A 23,924-nucleotide genomic window follows, 5' to 3' on the forward strand; every position below is an offset into this window, starting at 1 on the left:
AAATCTGACTGGCAAGACTGTTTGGGATGTTTGTCAATATGGCCAACTCTACGTTCTGAATTTTTTCCTATCTGCGAGAAGAGATGGTTGCTAATAGGAACCTGATGAAATTTGAATCACATACAGTATTCTCTTCACCATAAGAATAATACGAATATAAACATTTTGCCATGTATTCTTTCGTGTTTGCTGCTATCTCATTTAAATCCTGTCTGCCTAATAAACTACGAAACTAGAGTGAGACAACAGCAAACGCGGAAGAATATACGTATCGTGTGGTGTTTATATTCATATTATTCTTATGCCTAATAGTGATACAGTCAGAAATGAAGCACGGCAAGTGACTAGATTTTTAAATCTAAGATGACTGCAATTTCTGTGCAGAATTTGATGTAATAAAGAAGCGGCCGCAAAGATTTTCAAACAGAGAAAAATTTTCGCGTAACTCTCGTTCAGAACATGTTCTATCATACGCAGTCTATCATGCCGCGAACCGCGACAGGCCGTAAACACGCACTATCAGAATGCGACAAACAATGCATGACACAGTGCAGTAATGCATTTTCAGCCGAAGAGTGACGCAAACACCTATAACAAAGAAAACGACACTTATCAGATCAAAGCAAAATAAGCAATCGATTCAAACCAGACGAAGCACGTGAAAAAGGAAGGGTACCCGTATAAATACGGACGGAGCGCCTGACGCATAGCAATGGCTACGTGGTAAAGCTTAACTGCTAAGCTTACGACTCGAACCAAATTGCTGTAGCTATATCGTCATTCATTCGACCTAAATTGTGTCTCATATTACAATGGACCAACTTTGTTTCGATTTGGAGGTGCGGCCTAAAACTTTTCTGTCCCCTTGAATTTCGAGTCTCAAATTTCAGGTGCGGCTTAGATTCGGGAAATTTTTTTTTCCTTTATTTCGAGTCTCATTTTTCAGGCGCGGCTAAGATTCGAGTGCGGCTTAGATTCGAGTAAATACGGTAACAGATAGGTCAAAAATTTACAGAGGTCAAAAATATTTATGACTGGCCATCAAATTATTCTTTTTATTGAACTTGTAAGCATCCTAATTTAGTTGCCTCTTCACCTGTTGCACAAGTGTACTGATTCCTAGGCTAGTGACCCTGCAAGGAGGCAAAGTCTACATGGGACACACTCCTGGTGTCATTATTGTATATCTCACTTCTTGTGTGAAACTCTTTATTATAAGTGATAAATTTTGTTAAAGACCACAAGGTCCTTTAAGTGTTTCAGTTACCTACTTGATAAAATATTGATACTGCTCATTTTTGTGTAATGAATATGTTACTTCTCCTTTCTGGTTTACATCATATCCCCCAAGACATTAATGAATGAAAGGTTTCCTTTTTTGTTTCGGTTATTGTTTGGCGTCTCAGCATAACTCGCACAGCCACCATCACACATATGAGATTTAACACTCTGAAGAGCAACATAAACATGGGATTTAATTCACTGCACATCATAAAAATAAAATTACAGTGAAATCATATGAGAAGTTGACATGCTCTTCCAACAAAAAGATACATGAAAATTGATGTTATCTGAAGTCTTTGAAGTAGAGCAGCAAACAGCGTCTAGTGGTGACCAGGCAGTGTAGGATGTGGCTTGTAGCACTGTATCTGTTGGTGCAGCCAAAAAAATATGTGACTGACATCTCCTTCTTCAACACAGTCGATCAGTAGGGAGCTGACCAGACTAATATGATGTAGTTGCTTCTTGTAACAGCTGGGATTGGATGCAAGGTGTCTCATTGTGTTTGTGAGACTTCTGGAGCATTGATTTTTCTCAAGCCAGAGGTTAGGGACAACCACCATATTCACTTTGGCATAAAATTTGCCTTTGTATTTGGAATCTCTTGCCATTTGATGTTCAACTTCTTTTTGATTGTTGATTTAATAATGTTTAAAAGAGCTGTAGCTGGTAATTCCGTTTGTGCCCTACTCCATCATGGATAGTTCCTTTGGATAGTTTCTCTACTGCTTCATTGCCAAGTATGCCACAAAGCACTTTTACCCAGTATGTGGTAACTATCTGATTCCTATTTTTGATCAGTAATACCAGATTCATGAAGTCATATGCTATTGGATGGTTAGATTGTTCACTATGTAAATGTCTTAATATTTCACTGATCTGGTATCAGGAAGAATAACACACTCAGAGCCCAAGCACTTCTCAGTATATTGAAGCCAAAAGTTCAGCTGTCCAACTTACAAGACCTTAACAATATTATGAAAAGGATAGTTGCTACTCACCATACAGCAGAAATACTAAGTCGCAGATAGGCACAACAAAAAACACACACACACACACACACACACACACACACACACACACACACACTCACCTGTTCATGCTGATGATCACAGTCTGTCGATGCTGAGGCCAGACTGCGAGCAGCAGCGTATGATCGCATAATGGGAGAAGCAACCAGGCGGTGTGGGTAAGGAGGAGGCTTATAGGGAGAGGGGCAGGGACAGCAGGGTAGGAGTGGGGGACGGTAAAGTGCTGCTTGTGGGAGCATACGGACGAGACAGAGAGAGGGTATGGCAGCTAGATGCATTCGGGAGGTTAGATGGAGGGCAGGGGGTGGTGGTAGGGCAGATGGGGGTGAATCAATGTAGACTGCAGTTTCTGGATAAATAGCACACACTTGTTGAAGTGCAGCTGCCTTTTAATATGTCAGCCTGTGTGAGTTGTGAGAATTTGAGTAAAAATTTCACATTCAGATATCTGTGATGTAGGTATAGGGGAAGCCCAATGCTTCATCTAAAAGAATGTGAATCAATATACCTAAAAACAAAGATGATGTGACTTACCAAATGAAAGTGCTGGCAGGTCGACAGACACACAAACGAACACAAACATACACACAAAATTCAAGCTTTCGCAACAAACTGTTGCCTCATCAGGAAAGAGGGAAGGAGAGGGAAAGACGAAAGGATGTGGGTTTTAAGGGAGAGGGTAAGGAGTCATTCCAGTCCCGGCAGCGGAAAGACTTACCTTAGGGGGAAAAAAGGACGGGTATACACTCGCACACACACACATATCCATCCACACATATACAGACACAAGCAGACATATTTAAAGACAAAGAGTTTGGGCAGAGATGTCAGTCGAGGCAGAAGTGCAGAGGCAAAGATGTTAATACGTGAAAGCAGCTGTTATTGAACTAGAAACGGTGGATTTTATAGCAGCGGTAGTGTTGAAAGCGGAAAATAAAATTTTTTGGTTGTGGTTGGGAAGTGGGTTACGTATTGTTGAGCATATATATGGCGGGATAAAATTGTATAGTAGATTACGGTAAAAGGGGAAGGTGAATACAAAGTGAAACTACTGGTAAAAACAGAAAGAGAAAATAAAGAGAAAAAAAAGAGAAATAAGACGACAGGAAAGATTTCGAAATGCAAAGGCGACAATAACAAACGTAATTGTTGGGTTCAAATTAATGATATGGTTATAATAGAAGGAAACATTCCACGAAGGAAAAAGAATGTGAATCAATGTAGACTGCATAGCCGCTAGGCATACTCTAAGTGCTTTGTACTAACATTTGTCTTAGGCATGTGTCTGGAGTTGACCGAAAACAATGACAAGCATAATCCATGTATGGACATACCAAAGCACAATACAGTCTTAGACCAGTGTCAGCACCCACTCCCAGCTCACACCCGTGATGGCAAGTAGTAGTATGGTGAACTTTTTGCAGTCTGCAACAGCTTGTGTAATATGTGCCTTTGTACAAAGTTTGTGGTCAATATGGACTCAAAGATATTTTACTGCTGTCTTGACTGGTAGTTTGTGTGGCCAAAATTTCAGTAGAGTAGAACCGAAGACTTGCTAGGTGACATATCGAAAGCATTCTTCACCATTTGTGTATGTAATCTAGACACCTTCTGCAGGCCACCAGGAAGAGGAGCTCATGAAATGTGTCCTCATTTTTTCTGCAGTTTGTTACATTGAGGGCTACCAAGCTTTATTCATAAGCCATATAACTTGAGTCTCCATTAGTAAATACCCAGACCCATGATTCATACACACAAACGTATCTTGCTGTTAATGTTTTGTTCAATTTACAGGACCTTGGTTCCATTAGGTGTTTGTAATGGTTGTTTGATATGATATCTCCACTTTATTGTGGCCATTATCTGTACTGCCATCATTCTGCTGTTTAAAAGCAAATATATGCAGTGTGTCACCTGAAGCTGTTCAAAATAAACAACCATTTGTTGCCACCCTCACTCTACTGGAACTGTCTGGGAAGGGGAAAATAGAATTTGGGACACTTGCAGATTGCTGGTTCTGTGAACATGCAAATTATGTTTAAACTACATTGATGGAATTGGGTTGACATGCGGATAGATGAGCTAAAAATATGTTATTGTTGATGTTGTTGTTGTTGTCTTCGGTCCAAAGACTGTTTTGATACAGTTCTGCATTTATTATAACTTTGTGATTTCCTATTTTATCGTGATCTTTATCTGATCTGTTTTTCAGCCTGCATGCCACTGCATGCTACTACCACACCAGTCTACTCCACATTATGTTGTATTGTATTGTATTTTTTATTGGTCCTGTTGTCTACATAGCAGCTTATGCATAAGACATTGGACAAGTCAAGTTATAAATATACAGGCTGAAACTCATTTCAAGGCACACATATTTAAGGTTACAATAATACACTTTACACGTAAGTATTTATATAACACATTTCATAAATTTAAATATTCTTCAATGGAGTAAAAGCAGTGATGCTGTAAATATGACTTCAGAGATTTTCCAAATCTATTGACCTCAGTGATAGCTTTTATGTTTTCAGGAAGTTTGTTATAAAGCTTAACTCCCATGTGAAAAGTACCTTTTTGGTACAGTGCTGTGCTGATTTGAGTCATATGTAAGTTTCTGTTTTGTCTGGTAAAGTGCTCATGTATATCACAGTCTCCGGTCCTTGCCTATTACATTTAATTTAAAGAACAAAAGGGTTTCCATAATGTATACACATGGTAATGGAGGAATACCAGATTTCTTAAACATGGGTTTACAAGAGTCTCTAGGCTTGCACCCAATCAATATTCTAATGGCCCTTTTTTGTAGTTTAAAAGTGCTATTAGCTGTTTTAGAGTTTCCCCAGAAGGTGACCCCATATCTGAGACGAGAATGAAAGTACGCATGATATGCATTCAATACTGTTTTCTCACTACAGCATGATTTTAATGAACAAAGAAGGTAACATGTTTTGCTCAGTTCTGCATTGAGATATTCAATATGATTATTCCATCTGATGTTACTCTGCAGCCAAAGTCCTAAGAATTTGGTTTCAGTATTGTTACCAACTGGTTCGTCATTGATAGAGACTGATGGGATAAACATGTCCTTGTTAGGAACATTGTGGAATTTTAGGGCAATGGTTTTCTTATTTTTTTATTACAAGCTGATTACTCTGTGCCCAGCTGCTAAGTTGTTTCGTGACCGTGGTTACGGTCTGCTGTAACTGTTCATCATCATCTCCTTTTAGTAGAATCGTGGTGTCATCTGCAAATATGATTGTTTTGTGTGCATCAACATTTAAGCTTAGATCATTTATGTACAGAAGAAACAGAAGGGGTCCCAATACTGATCCTTGGGGTACACCACATTTAATTTGTTTATAGTAAGATAAGTGATTAGATGTTGCTCTTCCAGTGGGTCCCTTGCTGTCTGGAGTGGTTCACTCCATTGCTCTGCCAATTTTATTACCTGACTATGATGTTGATGCTCATTTTATTTTGATTTGATTAAGAATGTTGGTCATCCATTTAACCCCAGTCTTGTTGTTGTATGAATTGATTATGAGGATGGTTTGATAAGTCTGGTAAATTTCTGTGAAATAATGCAACATTTTTGTTGCACCTGCATGATCGGTACGCTTGATTATTCCAAGGATTGTGTAAGGAATCTCAACAATGTACAGCACACACTACATCATTGACAGCTGTTTGAATTGGTCAGTGTATCAACTGCAATTAAAAATGGAGAAAACCAAGTTTCATGCTGTTACTAAACATTTTCATTTGAAGCACTGGACTGCTGCACAAATCAAAACAGAACTGGGTGAAGTTCATGTGGACTCTGCATCATCACTGAAGATCATTTACTTTTGGATTAATGAATTGAAACACAATAGGACAAACACCAAAGACAAAGCGCACTCCGGCCATCCAACTGAGGACACCACAAAGAAAACCATCAATAAAATCCATGACATGGTAGTGCAAGACTGCCGAATAAATATTTGTGAGATTGCTGAGGCTCTAGGCATCTCAACTGAGTGAATGGATAATGTCATGCACGAAGAATTGGCTACAAAAAAGCTGTATGCGAGGTGGATGCTCACAGCTGACCTATACGGCTTCCAGCGTAACATTTCAACACAATGTCTAACAATGTTTACTCACAGTCCAAAGATTTTTTGCACAGATTTGTGAGTTATGATGAAACCTGGATCCACCATTATATAAGAGTCAAATCAACCTTCAAAACAATGAACAAAGGCTGGTGAAATTGCACCAAAGAAAGCAAAGTACTTGGTCTGTTCGTTGGTCGATTTGGGGGAGGGAACCGAACAGTGAGGTCATCGGTCCCACTGGTTTAGAGAAAGATAGGGAAGGAAGTTGGCCATGCCCTTGTGAAGCAACTTTCCCAGCAATTACCTGAAGCAATTTAGGGAAATCACGGAAAACCTAAATCGGGATGGCCCGTCATCCTCCCAAATGCGAGTCCAGTGTGGTAACCACTGCACCATCTCACTTGGTTCAGATTACTTGGAAAAAGGCATAACTATAACTGGACCATATTATGCTTCATTGATGGATCACTTCAAACTAATGTCGGCTGAAAAAGGACAAAGGTTGGTATGCAAAAAAAGTGGTCTTTCACCAGGATAATGCATCCTCCCACACACCAGTGATAACAATGGTGAAAGTGCATGAACTGGGCTTTGAATTGGTTCCTCATTCACCACATTCACCAGATTTAGCTTCAAGTGACTTTTCTCTATTCCCTAATTTGAAACTTTGGTTCACTAGGGACAAATTTTCATCAAATGAGGAAGTGATAGATGCAGTCAACGAGTATGCAGAGTTTGACAGAACCTATTTTTATGATGAGATGGAAAAGATGGAGGCTCACTGGACCAAATGCATATCCATCAAAGGAGGCTATGTTGAGAAGTAAGATGAGCTGTTTATGAAACAAATATTTTTCCCTTACACTTTTACTAAACTTATCAAACCACCTTGTATGCATACCTGAAGATACAGCTATTAGCTGCAAAACTGATCATTTTAATGGTGGATCATCTAGCAGCTGTTGTGGTTCTTCATTTATCAAGACGTACTTCCACGCAGAGACTGCCCAGACTGTAAAGTGTTTTGGATCTGTGTGAATATCGAGATAGCAACTGAATACTGTCTCAGTATTTAGAATGGTCACCATTCATTCATTGTGTTCCATACATCCCAGCAAGGTGGAGGTAACGTCTGCCTGGTATCCAGCAGTTAGGGGTCAGTGTCTGTTCGCCTAGATGGTACGGCTGCAGCAACCTTCTTGATCTCAACAATCAAGTCGTATTCCTCGTGATCTTTCCTCGGAAGGACCACCACCAAGTTAGTTTTCAACTTGAAAACCAAACATGATGATAACACACAGTCTCCAAGGTTAAATTTATGGGGGATATCTCTGAACCATTTGAAATCCAAATTGGAGTGCGATAGGGTGACGGACTTTCACCATTACTCTTTAATATCATTCTTGAAAAAATTATCAGGACATGGGAAAAAGAAGTCAAAGGAATCCAAATTGGCGTTAGAAAAGATAATAGATTCAACGTGAAGTGTTTAGCCTTTGCAGATGACCTTGCAATCCTCACAAATAATAGAAAAGAAGCCACTAACACCATAGAGAAGTTACACGAAATTGCACAAAGAACTGGCCTGCAAATCTCGTATGAGAAAACCCAGTACACGAGTACCACGGGCAAATTGCCTATTGTGACAACCCATGGGAAAATCGTACAAGTACCACATTTTAAGTACCTGGGAGAAATCATCCAGCCATCAGGGATCAACCTAAAGGTCAATGAGGAAAGAATAAAAAAAACTACAGATAGCATATAAACTCACGTGGAATTATTATAACAAAAAGTCCATATCCATTAATGCAAAATTGAGGCACTACAAAACTGTTGTACTTCCGGAGGCACTGTATGCATCTGAAACAACACAAATAGGTGGGCAAACTAAAATCAAAGAAATAGAGAAACAAGAAAGGAAAATTCTCAGGAAAATTTTTTGGCCCAATACAAGAGCAAGGAATCTGGAAGAAGAGACCAACATCAGAATTATATAAATACACAGACAAGATTACGGATACAATAAGGAAAAGAAGAATGCAGTTCTACGGACATATCCACAGGATGAATGAAAACAGAATTTCAAAGCGAATTCTTAAAGTCATCAACTCAGGCAGGGGAAAAACAAAATGGATAAAAGAAGTTGAAGAGGACCTCAGACAAGCACACACAACAGTAAACGATGCAGAAAACAGAACTGGATTCAGGATCATCATCAAAAAACATAAATTTGACACAACACAGATGAGACCAGGATGCAAATGGACAGTGGAGTGAAAGAAACAACACAGTGAACACATGTAGAAAATTTGGGCTCAGAGAAAACATAAACAATCATCATAAAGGAATTGAAGTTCAAACACTCTCTTTAAATGGGAATAATCGAAAATAATAATAATAATAATAATAATAATAATAATAATAATAATAATAATAACCTGTTACTCTACAACTTAATGCAACTCGCACTTATGGCATATAAATTTAAATGAGTAAATTAGTAAGAAACCTGCTACTTTGAAGGAAGCAGCTCTCAGTTGAAGTATAAAGCTGCAGTTTATCTGCTGTTAGTAGCCTAATGTTTACTTGATTACTGTGATATTTTGAAAAAAAAATACATCTGAGGCCTATTTACAGCACTTTATTACTTGTCACAAAGCTTTATAACAGACATGCTATATGTCATGTTGCTAACAAGACTTTTCAATCCTTCGATCTAGATATTCAGATAATTTATATAAAGAGTGGCTAATGAGGTACAGAGTATGGAAACACCAAAAACACAGCACATTTCCATGCCGAATACAGTGTAAGAAACCTGTTGGTTTTGAAACAGCTTCCACTCATAACAGAATGGATAAATACATGTCCTATATGGTTTTCTAGGGGATATTATACTATTCTTCCTGCAAAATAGTAGCATTTTCAGGTAACGACAGTGGCAGTGGATAGCAATCACCTACTCTTCTCTCCAAAGCAGACCACAAGGGCTCCATAATATTTAGATCTGGTGACTGTGGTGGCCACGGGGGATCCTGTTTGTGGCCAAATATAACAGCTTTCTCTCTGTACAACCCCCGTACGTTTTTAATTTTCTTTTGAATTAGTAAAGATTCCCAATTTCAGATGGGAGCTTGTTGAATATTTACTACAAGAGTACATTACTTCATTTTCAACTGTGTATATTTAAGTCCAGCTGAAATACATTTTTATCATCACCAGCAAAAACCATTAAGGAGTAAATATACTGGAGAGTGAATGTAATGATTCCAGATCCTTAAAAGGGCTTCTACAAGAGGTACACCTATATCTTTACAGCAGGAGAAATGACATTCATTACTCCACATTAAAGTTGTCTTTAGCACAAAAAGGGGTACACAATTCTGCAACTAAAATTTTTGATAACATAGATATAAAATGTGTGACAAACAGAAAAATAAAATGTGGAAACAAACTTTAAAAGAATTTTTGTTATTGTAATGCATAAAAGGTTGTGGGTAGGAATTGCTAACTCACATTTGTGTATTTTAAAAAACTTATAAATGCTCAGCATGTAGCCATAGTTACAGATTAACTTGTGATGTGAATGTAAAATGACTCATTTCACGTCATTAAGATTTAGCGTGCAAAATGATCCACAGAACACAAAACTAACTAAGTAACAATATTCTCCCTGCTCACTTCTGCTGAATGAGCACTTCAGGTGCACAGTCTTGGAAGATAAGTCCATAAGGCCGAAGGGAGTGAAAATGTACAAAATGAGCCACCATTCATGCCTTGGTTATCAACAATGATTAAAGAGTAAATTACATGTTGCTGAATAGGTGAATCTGTCAAAAGGGGCTCAAGACACATTGCAATTTACATAGCATTCTGTGAGAAAAGGCTCTGCACTTTTATTTATTATGATGCATTGTGTTTCCCAGAGGAGGACTACGATGCCTTCTGCCTGGCCTACATGTTCACCTACCGAGACTTTGAGATGGGCACCTTGGGCCTGGCGTGGACAGGTGACCTCAAGAACGCTGGAGGAGTCTGCGAGAAAAATGGAGTAAGAGCTACTCTCCCTACCACAGACATATCAAGACTTTTGTATACTATTATTAATGTTGTTGCTATTAACAGCTTATTTTGAGCAATTGCGTTTTACCATGAACTGCGTTCCAGAACTTGAAAATGTGTGTCCCTTCACTCTCTCTCTCTCTCTCTCTCTCTCTCTCTCTCACTTCCACTATTAAATTTATGTTAGCTGAATACAGATTTTACTATATCATAATCTGTGTTTCATGGTTTCAGCATCATAATCTTTGTTAAGTATCAGAAATGCCAAAGGGATTCACTTTGCTCTGCATGAGAGAGCAAACCAGAGCGTACAAGATCTTGCCAAAATCTTCTTGTTGATGCCATAAATTGAATCAGAGAATACTGATTAAGAATTTTCAGAATACTCACCCTTCACCTGGAATGTTAAAGTGTAAACATAATTAATTTTTTTCTGAACTCCTGCTCGCATAGTGAGAATTGACCAATTAGTACCTAGATGTATAAAATAAAATCTCTTCCCAGTGATACGATATTAGTTTTCTCTTCATATTATGGGTGTGTAGGAAGAAACTACGCTGCTGTTACATTAATACAAATAACTTGCAGCACTATCGAGGAAGCATGAAGAGTCTCAACACGGGGATAGTGACACTGCTCAACTACGGCAAACACGTACCACCAGCTGTTTCGCACGTCACCCTTGCTCACGAGATTGGACACAACTTTGGTTCTCCGGTAGGTATTGCATTTCATTTATTTTTCTTGTGCAACCTATAATGACTCTGTTAAATGTAAACATTAGGACGTCAAACATCATTGAAAAATCTTATATATAAAAAATCGAATATATAGGAAACAAAGCCTTTCAAAAACTTTCTACAAGAGTATTTCTAAAAATTATTTTCAAGTATTTATTTGTTCAGAAAAAATGAATGTGGGAGGAACCTACTTTCTGTAGTTTAGGAATTTTTGCCTTGGATACTGATAGCATACTGAACTATAAAACGACCTTTATTGCTCAATTTCATTGAGGAGGGGCAGTGAATGCCCATCAGTTTAATATTCTGTGATGGCTCTGTTGACTTGGATTAGACAGCAGAGATGTTACACCAATTAAAGACCATGCAAGGATAACTTTTTATTTCTCTTTCTCAAAAATGATTTCATTTTCTTGGAATGAATTCTTTTTCTCTCATCTGACTGAGTACAGTTGTTTTTCCATAATTTTCAATGCCACATGGTCCGCAGCTGCAATGAATTTATTGAAAGAGTTCTCGAAGCCTTCAGCTGCCATTCTCTTTATTTCATGTACAAATGTACAATTTCGGCCTTAGGCCATTTTCAAGTATTTTTAGTAGCAGATTGTCATGCACGTTGTTGCTCCTATGACAACATGTTATGCTCATAAAATAAATCCGAGATGTTCACCCTATTTTAGTAGCATGTTATTTTCGCACTCAGTATGTTGTCCTCTTTGGCGCGTGTTTGTCAGAAAAAGGGTATTGTCAGAAGTGCCCGAGGAAAGTGAGATGGAACCACTGTTATTTTCTTTATATACAAATGATCTGGTGGTCAGGATGGGCAGCAATCTGTGGTTGTTTGCTAAGTAATGCTGTGGTGTTTGGGAAGGTGATGAAGTTGAGTGATTGTAGGAGGAAACAACATGACTTAGACAAAATTTCTAGTTGGTGTGATGAATGTAAGTTAATTTGGATGAGTAGGAAAAACAAACCCGTAACGTTCAGGTACAGCATTAGTAGTGTCATGCTCAACACTCATACCTTTTAAATACTTGGGCATAACGTTGCAATGCAATATGAAATGGAACAAGCTTGTGAGGACTCTGGCAGTGAATGCGAATGGTCGACTTTGGTTTAATGTGAGGATTTTGGGAAAGTGTGCTTCATGTGCAAAGGAGACCACATATACGAGGTGCATTCAAGTTATAAGGCCTCCGATTTTTTTCTCCGGACTGGAAAGAGATAAAAACATGCGCATTGTTTTAAAATGAGGCCGCGTTCATTGTCAATACGTCCCAGAGATGGCAGCACCGTACGGCAGATGGAATTTTACTGCCAGTGGCGAGAATGAGAACTGTTTCAAATACTTAAAATGGCGACGTTTTCCTTACTTGAACAGCGTGCAATCATTCGTTTTCTGAATTTGCATGGTGTGAAACCAATTGAAATTCATTGACAGTTGAAGGAGACATGTGGTGATGGAGTTTTGGATGTGTCGAAAGTGCGTTATTGGGTGCGACAGTTTAATGAAGGCAGAACATCTTGTGACAACAAACCGAAACAACCTCGGGCTCGCACAAACCGGTCTGACGACATGATCGAGAAAGTGGAGAGAATTGTTTTGGGGGATCGCCAAATGACTGTTGAACAGATCGCCTCCAGAGTTGGCATTTATGTGCACACAATCGTGCATGACGACCTGAAAATGTGAAAAGTGTCATCCAGGTGGGTGACACGAATGCTGACGGACGACCACATGGCTGCTCGTGTGGCATGTTGCCAAGCAATGTTGACGCGCAACGACAGCACGAATGGGACTTTCTTTTTGTCGGTTGTGACAATGGATGAGACGTGGATGCCATTTTTCAATCCAGAAACAAAGCGCCAGTCAGCTCATTGGAAGCACACATATTCACTGCCACCAAAAAAATTTCGGGTAACCGCCAGTGGTGAAAAAATGATGGTGTCCATGTTCTGAGACGGCGATGGCGTAATCCTTACCCATTGCGTTCCAAAGGGCACTACGGTAACAGGTGCATCCTACGAAAATGTTTTGAAGAACAAATTCCTTCCTGCACTGCAACAAAAACGTCTGGGAAGGGCTGCGCGTGTGCTGTTTCACCAAGACAATGCACCCGCACATCGAGCTAACGTTACACAACAGTTTCTTTGTGATAACAACTTTGAAGTGATTCCTCATGCTCCCTACTCACCTGACCTGGCTCCTAGTGACTTTTGGCTTTTTCCAACAATGAAAGACACTCTCCGTGGCTGCACATTCACCAGCCGTGCTGTTATTGCCTCAGCGATTTTTCCAGTGGTCAAAACAGACTCGCTGCTGCTGCCATGGAATCATGGCGTCAGCGTTGTGAAAAATGTGTATGTCTGCAGGGCGATTACGTCGAGAAGTAACGCCAGTTTCATCGATTTCGGGTGAGTAGTTAATTAGAAAAAAAATCGGAGGCCTTAGAACTTGAATGCACCTCGTAGGATGCTAGTGTGACCTGTTCTTGAGTGCTGCTCATGCATTTGGGATCTGCACGAGGTCAGTTTAAAGGAAAACATCAAAGCAATGGTTGCTACCAGTATGTTTGAACAACATGCAAGTACTGTGGAGATGCTTTATTTAGGAACTCAAATGGGAATACCTGGAGGGAAGGCGATGTTCTTTTTGATGAACACTATTGAGAAGATTTAGAGAACTGGCATTTGAAGTTGACTGCAAAATGATACTACTGCTACCAAGATTATTTTGCCTAAGGACCACAAAAAAATAAGATACAAGTAATTAGGGCTCATATGGAGATACATACACAGTAGTTTTCCCCTCATTCTACAGGAGTCATTCAGTAACTAATGCCCCACATTTATTTCTCAGAACATATTTATTGTTAAGAGTCAGAATTTGATGACAATATGCATCAACATGTCTTGTCTATGTCCTATTGTTCTACATAGTCTGCATCACGTTCCATGGCCGTACGCCAATGTTGTGGAATAGCATGTATTCCCTGCTACTTGTCCTGTAGGTGTAGCCGTGTTTTCACTGCTTGACTGACACTCTCGTCATCTTCAAAGTGTGTTCCCCGTAGAGAATCATTAAGTGGCGCAAAGAGATGGAAGTCTGAGAGTGACTGGTTTGGAGTGTAGGGCAGATGAGAGGCAATGATGTCCATCCCAGCGTGGCTGATCATGGAGCTCTGTTTCTGCATTTCCTGAGGCTGTAACTTTCTTTACCCTTCACTCAACTGTACTCCTAACAACTGCAGCATAGCCATACACTGGACACAAATGTTTATGGATGTTCACCACAGTTTCTTTTTCTGTACACAAGAATTCAATAACAGCACGCTGCTTGTAGCGCGAGTTGTATGTAGATGCCATTTTGACACTGTACTACAGCTCTGCTACATCTGCCAGAACAGTTCGAAACTTCATGAACTCACAGAACAAACATCAAATGCGAAGCACCAATTAGGACATTTGTCTGTGTATATTAATGGCTTTAAAAATGTGGGGCATTACTTTTTTTAATGACCCTCTTATTTGCAAGTGCAGCAGGAAAGAAAATAACTAGTAGCAGTACAGGGTACCCTCCGTCAAGCACTGCATTGTGGCTTGCAGAGTATGTTGCACTAGGGAGCCCTTACACATCCTCCACAGTCCCCATGCAGTTCCCATATTTTTTGAATCCTGAAGAGACATCTGTGGCAGTCGATTTGCTTCAGGTAAAGTGGTGCATGCCTGGCTACAATCATAGTTCTGTAGGCAAGTTCAAACAATTTTCCATGAAGGCATTGATCATTTTGTATCAATATTTATGGTGATTACTTTTGAAAAAATAAACAGTTTCCTTACCTTTTTTTCCATTTGTCTTGTTTTCATTTGACTGCAACTTACATTTTGTTTTTTCAAATGATATTTAGAGACATGCGAATTCTGCAGTTTCTTCAAGAGTTTCTGTGCTGTTTGAATGTCCTGACATAGATCCACCAAGTCACCTGCAAAAGCTAAGGAGTCTGTCCTAATATTGGTTGGTCCTAATTTGCTTGGTTTGGCAATTTTAAGCTCTTATTTTAGTTTCTGCCATTCTTGATTTATTTTTTCAAAGATGTAGTTGAAAAGTGGTGGAGAGACTGTATCACCTTGTCTCTCCCCTGTTTTAATTTTAAAATACTCAGAAAATTCTCCTCTGTATTTTGTCTTAGATTTTATACTGTTTAGTTTTTCACTGATAATCACAGTGTCTTTCTGTGATCGGTCTTTGTTATTTCAGGCCTTGGAAGAGGGACCTATCCACTGACTCCTAACGCTTTTTCAATACTATGAAAATACAGACCACTTTCTTATTGTAAATTTTTTGATACCTGATAACTAGTTTCAAAACTCAAATACATTGTGGGCAAGATCTTTTTGGTCCAAAACAGCTTGATATTCACCAACTGTACATTCAAGTTGTTGTTGTCCTCAGTCCAGGAAAGATTGCATTAGATTTTTTTGTGTGACGGGAATAAGAGAAATCTATCTATAATTATTAACATCCATTTTGTCTCCCTTTTTATATAGTGGATGTATAAATGCAATTTTCCAGTCATCCAATTTTTTTTTCAGTTTGTTTTACATGATCAGTGAAATTTCTTTTAAGATTTTCGGCCACTTGATTTCCATAGTTCTGCAATAATTCTGTTTTCACCAAATGCTAAGTTATTTTTTAACCTTTTAATTTGTCTATCAATTTCCTGTTCTTTTGAAGTTTGTAGATGTGGAGTGCTCTGTAAAGCAGAGACCAGATGACAGAGTACAATGCTGGTGCAGGAACTAGTGTTTTGGAGCGCACTGTTTAGTGCATGTTGTTAAAGATGTAGCTCCACAACTTATGTTCCCTATTTTTTCCCATGTTGACCTAATGACATTGTCAATTACGGTTGCAGTGGGCACAGGACATTTGAGATTGGACTGTGGATTAATGGAATTATGTCACCTGGTCAGACAAACTGTGTTTCTTGTCACACCACGTCAATGGTCGCATATGGATGCACTGTCATTCAGGCGAACGGCTGCTCGAAAAGTGCACCACACCACGGGTGCAGGCTGTTGGAGGCAGTGTTAATGTAGGGGACATTCACCTGAGCATCCGTGGTAAAAAGTGACAGCACCATGGCAGTTGTGGACTATGTGAACATTATTGCAGAACACCTGCATCCCTTCACGCTCGATGTCTTCTCTGATGATGATAACATGTTCAAGTAGAATAACTGAGTAGAATAACTGTCTGTGTCAAAGGCCTGAATTGTGCTACTGTTGTTTGAGACACACTAATGAATTCACTTCGATGTCTCAGTTGCCAAATTCACCTGATATGAATATGATGGAGCAGATCTGAGATGCTGCTGAGTGCCAACTGCACACCCACATGTCACTAGATCAAAATTTACAGGAATTTTGTGACCTGCATGTAGATATTTGGTGTGACATACATCTAGAAACTTACCGAGGACTTGTTCAATCCATACTACACAAAATTGCTGCCATATTGCCTTCCAACCGACACCCTTTTAAGTCGGTGGTCAAGTTGTTTTGGCTCACTGGTGTATAATTCCACTGCAGTGAAAACAATAAAATAATATGTAGTTGCAGAATCTCTGTCTGTCAGTACTCCCTCTTTGATCTCTTTCGATCTGGAAGCACTTTCACTGTGAACACTGTTGCCTGGTTTTCACACCTCAGTACCTTCTAAATTATCTGCAAGTTTCACATGAAGAAATAACTTATACTCTGTGGACATGTTACTTTCAGTCCATGTGATTAGTAGGAGAAAACGACAATGTGGCACAGTTAAGAACATTAACTGCTAGTTGAGGTGGTAAAAAGTGTTAATAGATCACCAGCCATATTGTCATACATTTCTTACCACTTCCCTAGATTGCTCCAGTGAAGTCTAAGTGCTTTCATAAAAGTGAGAACATTACCATTCTGTTCTTAATGATCATGCAGTTTGTAGCAGTGTTCCTCCTCTTAATGATTATGATGTTATCACATCCGAAACTGGACTAGACCAACAAATAATGAGGTTGGAAGCAGCAGTTCCTTTCTCAGGTGCGAAAGGAAATAATTGTCTCTAATAACTAAATACAGAAGCTGAAATCAACCTCCTTTCTCCCATGATGTATGCATTCCAGACTACTCTGAAAATTGTTATTGATATTTTAATTATTTTAGTTTGCTCCCTTATAAACTTTAGAATTACTCACTGCCTTATTGACGAACTAAATCTGTTTGGGATCATCATATTGACTAGATTTACATTACAGAAAACCTTGCATAATATGTATCTTGGCTTTTAGTGATTTACCAGTAAACCTGTGATTCTTTAAAGCTTCGAACTCCCACGTATGTATAAAACAGCAAACATTTCATTATTTTAGAAATGAGTTAAGTATGGTAAGTATTTGCCTGTAAGCATGTAAGTGAGGAAAAGTTTAGGAAAGGTTATTTGTGCATTCCAGAGTTAAGCAAAAGTTAGTTTTTCAAATGTCTCAATGCTTATGACATCTTATTTCCTGAACAATATGTGTTGTATAACGATATAATTTTGCAGGTACAATAAGTGATATATGTAGATAAAGTACGCAAAGTGCGGTGTCTATAGATGTAGTACTAAAAAAATAATAAATTACAATGTCATGCTTCTAAAGTAGTTTGACTGCAACAACAGTGAGAATGTAATAAGTGAAATTTTTTTTCTTTCATCAGTTTGTTTGGAGGCAGGAGGGGACTGGGAGTGGGGGAGTGTTAGCAAGAAAAGTTTTGTAAAGATAAGAAATCATACGTAAACTTTGTTTGAAGGAGGTCATATATTGAATGAATGAAGTCCGCGTACATTTGCGAACAGTCAGTCACGCTACTTTGAGACAAACACAGAGTTTCTAAGTGTAATATTTGTCTTATTGTGTTAAATTTGTTACATAAGTTTATACCTCTTAATGAGTACGTTATGACAGCTTTTTAAAATTGGTCAGTAATTATGCAACTGGCACTGGAGGGATACTGCTTTAGTAATCTATAGATACCTATGTATGGGTCAAATTATACATTATTAACAGATGTCTCAGATTGTGTTCCAATTGTTCACACACCCGCCAAGTTAGCTGAGGGTGTTAATCACCACTTCTGGGACACGGGGATGCTAATCTGACCCGGATCGAGTGTACTTTAAAGTTTAACGACGAGTGCTTGTGAGCTGGCCATTGTGGCTGTGGTGTTTTGGTGGTTTCCCACATCCTACAAGGTGAATACTGAGCTGATACTTGTGTCCCATCTCAGACTCATGCTATGTAAATATTTAGAAAATGTTTTCACTCTTGAACAAGTGATTCGCTCTAGATGCAGCCAGGTGGAGTACACCAGCCAGGTGGAGTACACACATTCCATCCTGGGAGGCGAATATGAGAGTAATGACTTTAGATGTTTAGTCTCCTTAAGCCCATAATCAGCAGCAGCAGCAGTGTTTGTGTAATATTTTCCCAGATAAATAAGAAACACAGAATTGGTATCTTCCGAGTTAGATGTAGGAAATGCCTGAATAATCAAAGCAGGGCGAGCCAAATGAATATCAAGTGGTCTCATCTCATTTATCTGACCTACAAAATGAGGCAGTTCGTCTCACTGTTGTAAAAATCACAACCGATCTCACGCACAAATGATATTGAAGAGTAGCCACCGTGGAACTGCCGATTGACAAATACTTGTAGGCTGCCACGTGTATAGTTTCATTACACATTTTGCTGCTGTCATGTGTGATGTTTGGTCTTTTTGTCTTAATACGACATAACAGTGAAGTCACAGTGTAAAAGCAGTGATATTAGGAATCGCACAGCTGTCGCACTGAAAGCTGCTGTTTGTTCCAGCACGATCCAGACTCGTGTACTCCCGGAGGCGAGGATGGCAACTACATAATGTTCGCGAGGGCAACTTCAGGTGACAAGAAGAACAACAACAAGTTCTCACCCTGCAGCATCAGCAGCATCAACCCTGTGCTCAACACCAAGGCCCGCAGCCCCAAGGGCTGCTTCACAGGTCTGCCTGTCAACCTTTTTCTGTCTGTCTCAGTAAGATATAATATTTGCTGTCATAAATGTGCAGCACTGTATTATTATTATTATTATCTTTTTTTTCCTCAGACTTAAGTCTGGTTAAAAATGGAACGTGACGCGGACCTCAGTCAAGCGTTTATTATTATTATTATTAGCAAACTGTTTTTACAATATGTACGAGGGCAGAATCAACAAAGACTGAGACTGACTTTTTTTCACAGATATTTGTTACTCTATTTCATTGTTTAAGTGATCTTTCTCAAAGTACTCCCCTACTACTTGAATGCACTTTTCATAGTGTCTCTCCCAGTTCTCGAAACACATGGTGCTGGACATTCTTTGTCAGGCTCTCGGGAATTGCCTTACTTTTCTTGAGCGCTACTTCAGAGTCCTCCAATCAAATCCCACAAAGCTTTTCCTTTATTGATGGGAATAAAAAACATCACAGAGTGCAAGACTGGGGCTATAAGGTAGCTGTAGTATATGGATAATGTCAAATTGGGCCAGAAACTGCACAACTCGATTTGGGACATGAGGCTGTGCATTGTCATGATGATGTTGCCACACACACTCTGAGAAAGTTCTAGATGTTTCCTTGCAGTGTGCTCTAGTTTAGCTCCTATTGATGTGTAGTATGCTGCTGTAACAGTAGTGTGAGGAGGAACTGCCTGCTGCTGATAAATCATTCCATGACAGTCAAAAAATTTGATCCCCATCACTCTCCCTGCAGATGGAACAGCTTTCGCCTTCTTTGGTGTTGAAGAATCTGGTGGTTTCCACACTGTCCTGCCATGTTTTCCTTCTGGATCAAAATGATGCAGCCATGACTAATCACCAGTTGCACCTGATTCCAGAAACACACCCTCTCCATTGGCAAAGAGATGCAGCATCTCATCACTTGTCTCCATTTGCACCATCTTTTGTTCAGTAGTCAACAGATGTGGCACCCGACAGGTGCAAAGATGGGTCATACGGAGATGATCATGCATAAAGACACTGCCATATGAAATTCTCAACTCTACACTGATGTTCTATAATATTATATGTCGATTCTCAAGGATAATCACAGCAGCTGTGCCGATGTTGACTTCAGTCACTGTTGAAGCCGAAACACCAGGCTCACCTTGAACACAGACAAGTCAGCCTTCTTTGAAGTCCTTGAACCACCTAAACACTGTTCCACAATGTAGTGCATCTTCACTGTATGCTTGCTGCTCCTTCTTGTAAGATTTAGTGGCTGTACGATTTAAATTAACACAGAATTTTATTCTGCTGTACTACTCCACTCATCTCGCCTCCAATGTTTGGTATGCAAAATGCAAAGAGTACCTACAGAGCATTCCTATGAACGTACCGATATGAGAGTGCTGCCACCTGTGGACATTATACCTAAAAGCCTGCTGTTTTCAAATATTCATGGCGCATGTAGAAAACTATCATGGAAGCTACAGGGAAAAAAATGAGTCTCAGTCTTTGTTGATCAGCCCTTGTAAATAATAAGTGAATTCATTTTCTGCTACATTCTCTCCATTTTATATGAATAGCATCAGTAGTATTAGTATTCACATTTTTAGTAATAGCAGGTTGAGGGGAAGGAGTAGTACTCATAATACAAGACCAAATAATAATGTATTTTGGTTTTTTAAATTGCATTGTGAATATAACATTGTAAATTCACTGGCAAAGATCCCGCCATCATAAACAGCAACTGTGTGCATTATTACAGTACCCTAGAGACAATGTGAAAGATAACAGTTAGTTGGAAAAATTCAAGAGGATCAGAACAGAAAATCCAGAATGGTTCTACCACAAAAATACTGCACCAGGAATTTGCACTGGAATGGTCATTGATTACTGGTAGTATGAAACCTCAACTGCAATAGAAAATATGAGGATAATCCCAAAAGTAAGTTCTCATATTTTTTCATAAGTACAGAACTCTGTTTGTGTGGCAGTTGGTCACACTGTTATGAAGAGTGCTTTACGCTCTGTTTGTAAACATGCGCACGCCACGCTGAGGGCACTTAGTCTTGGCTTGTCAGCCATTGAGAATGGAGCTCCCATTGGATGTTACCACCAAGTGTGAATTGCAAGCAGTTACTCAGTTTTTGAACGCAAAGGGCACTGAGGCAATTGAAATCCATCACCAATTGATGGAAGTGTATGGCGAGTCGTGCATGGATGTCAGACATGTTCGTAAGTGGTGTAGAGGGTTTGCAGCTGGTCGGACCAAAATTCACGATGAACAAAGGAGTGGGAGACTGTCAATTTCTGAGGAGACAGTGTTGAAAGTTGAGAGCAAAGCATGCGTGAAAATTGGTGGATCACCCTGGATGATCTCGGCATGTTAGTTCCTGAGGTTTCCCGAAGCACCGCTCACAGAATTTTAACGGAAACAGTGAACTACTGGAAGGTGTGCACAAGATGGGTGCCATGCATGCTGACTGAGGGCCACATGTGGCAACGAGTTGATGCTTCCTGTGCATTTCTTCACCACCTTGCAGCCAAACAGGACAACTTTCTGGATGCAACTGTCACAGATGACGAAACCTGGGCATACCACTTTACACCTGAGACCAAGCAACAATCATGCCAGTTCATAACTTTCTGAACAGCATGGCAGAGCTGGTATGACATGGGCATACAAAAACTGCCACAGCATCTACAAAAATGTATCGACAGAAATGGTGATTATGTTGAAAAATAGCTAAATGTTCAAGCTGTAAACTGATGTAAACCCTTGTAGAAATAAACAGGTCTATGTACTTATAAAAAAAAATAGGAGACTTTACTTTTGGGATTACCCTCGTAGCAAGTGAGAAATGTACTGGGACAAATAAATAGCAAATTGTTGTGACTTGGGGCTGTCTGATAAATCTGCCTGCAGTTCCAGTAAACAATTTGAAACACAGAGGAAATAAATACATATACTGAATTGACAAATGGAAAATGGAAATGAAGTCCCATGCTTCTTGACAGAGTGTTGGGGAATGGTGCAGGAGACCCACAGTGCCGTACTAGGCAAAGTCCTAATGGAGGTGGTTTGCCGTTGCCATCCTGCGACCATAATGGGGATGGACGACGACGATGACGACGACACAACACCACCCAGTCATCTCGGGGCAGGTGGAAAATCCCTGACCCCGCTGGGAATCGAACCCAGGATCTCATGCTGTGGACAAATTGACTGATATACTGACAAATAATATATATTTAAATAATGCCCATAAACTAGGTGATAGTTTAAGAGAACTGGGAATGTCAGCAGACATCTGGAGGTCAACACACAAAACTATGGTACCAACAGCAACAAGAATAAATAGGAGATTCATAGGAACTGCAGTCTACAAATAAAAATACTGGCAACAGTATTATTGAGACAAAGTGTGTAGTACAGCCGATAGACGCACTTAAAGGTAAAATGGACACACTACCTAATTTTTGAACTAATTGTTTCTTTCTTAGGGAGGGGAGAAAAATAGGTTGTGTAACCTATCTCTTAATTTCATTGCACTGAAAAAATGTAATTAAAACTGCTTAGCAAACCTCACTAAGATCTGTTGTGATCTGGTTTGTCATTTGCTCAGTGCCTTAAGAATAAATAAAACACTAATATTGAAGTTTTCATGAATGTAAGTTCAAATTATCTTACAGTGGTTTTACTCACCTTGTGTTCATTGTCTATTCTACTCATTCTTGTTGTAGCTGCAGATTTATCTGAAGGCATGATATTCCTGCTTGCATAATCAGTTCCACACATACAAATAAATAAAATGCCACAGATTTTTCCTCTTAACTTTCCACATTTTATTAACAAATGTCTCTGCTAATAATATTGAAACAACATGTGGTACATAATATCACACACTACACGAACATACTACACTCCTGAAAATGGAAAAAAGAACACATTGACAGCGGTGTGTCAGACCCACCATACTTGCTCCGGACACTGCGAGAGGGCTGTACAAGCAATGATCACACGCACGGCACAGCGGACACACCAGGAACCGCGGTGTTGGCCGTCGAATGGCGCTAGCTGCGCAGCATTTGTGCACCGCCGCCGTCAGTGTCAGCCAGTTTGCCGTGGCATACGGAGCTCCATCGCAGTCTTTAACACTGGTAGCATGCCGCGACAGCGTGGACGTGAACCGTATGTGCAGTTGACGGACTTTGAGCGAGGGCGTATAGTGGGCATGCGGGAGGCCGGGTGGACATACCGCCGAATTGCTCAACACGTGGGGCGTGAGGTCTCCACAGTACATCGATGTTGTCGCCAGTGGTCGGCGGAAGGTGCACGTGCCCGTCGACCTGGGACCGGACCGCAGCGACGCACGGATGCACGCCAAGACCGTAGGATCCTATGCAGTGCCGTAGGGGACCGCACCGCCACTTCCCAGCAAATTAGGGACACTGTTGCTCCTGGGGTATCGGCGAGGACCATTCGCAACCGTCTCCATGAAGCTGGGCTACGGTCCCGTACACCGTTAGGCCATCTTCCGCTCACGCCCCAACATTGTGCAGCCCGCCTCCAGTGGTGTCGCGACAGGCGTGAATGGAGGGACGAATGGAGACGTGTCGTCTTCAGCGATGAGAGTCGCTTCTGCCTTGGTGCCAATGATGGTCGTATGC

General features: G+C 39.9%; 1 protein-coding gene across 1 annotated transcript in view; it reads left to right on the forward strand.

Annotated features, from left to right (window-relative positions):
- LOC126109532 (uncharacterized) overlaps window positions 1–23,924 on the forward strand; it is a 426,878-nt gene that overhangs the window by 341,891 nt on the left and 61,063 nt on the right. Inside the window, exons 8-10 of the mRNA XM_049914551.1 lie at window positions 10,342–10,466; window positions 11,066–11,194; window positions 19,107–19,275. Coding sequence (XP_049770508.1) covers window positions 10,342–10,466; window positions 11,066–11,194; window positions 19,107–19,275 — 423 coding nt within the window. The remainder of the gene's footprint in view (window positions 1–10,341; window positions 10,467–11,065; window positions 11,195–19,106; window positions 19,276–23,924) is intronic.

This window comes from Schistocerca cancellata, chromosome 12 (genome assembly GCF_023864275.1).
Source record: "Schistocerca cancellata isolate TAMUIC-IGC-003103 chromosome 12, iqSchCanc2.1, whole genome shotgun sequence".
Taxonomy (NCBI): Eukaryota; Metazoa; Arthropoda; class Insecta; order Orthoptera; family Acrididae; genus Schistocerca; species Schistocerca cancellata.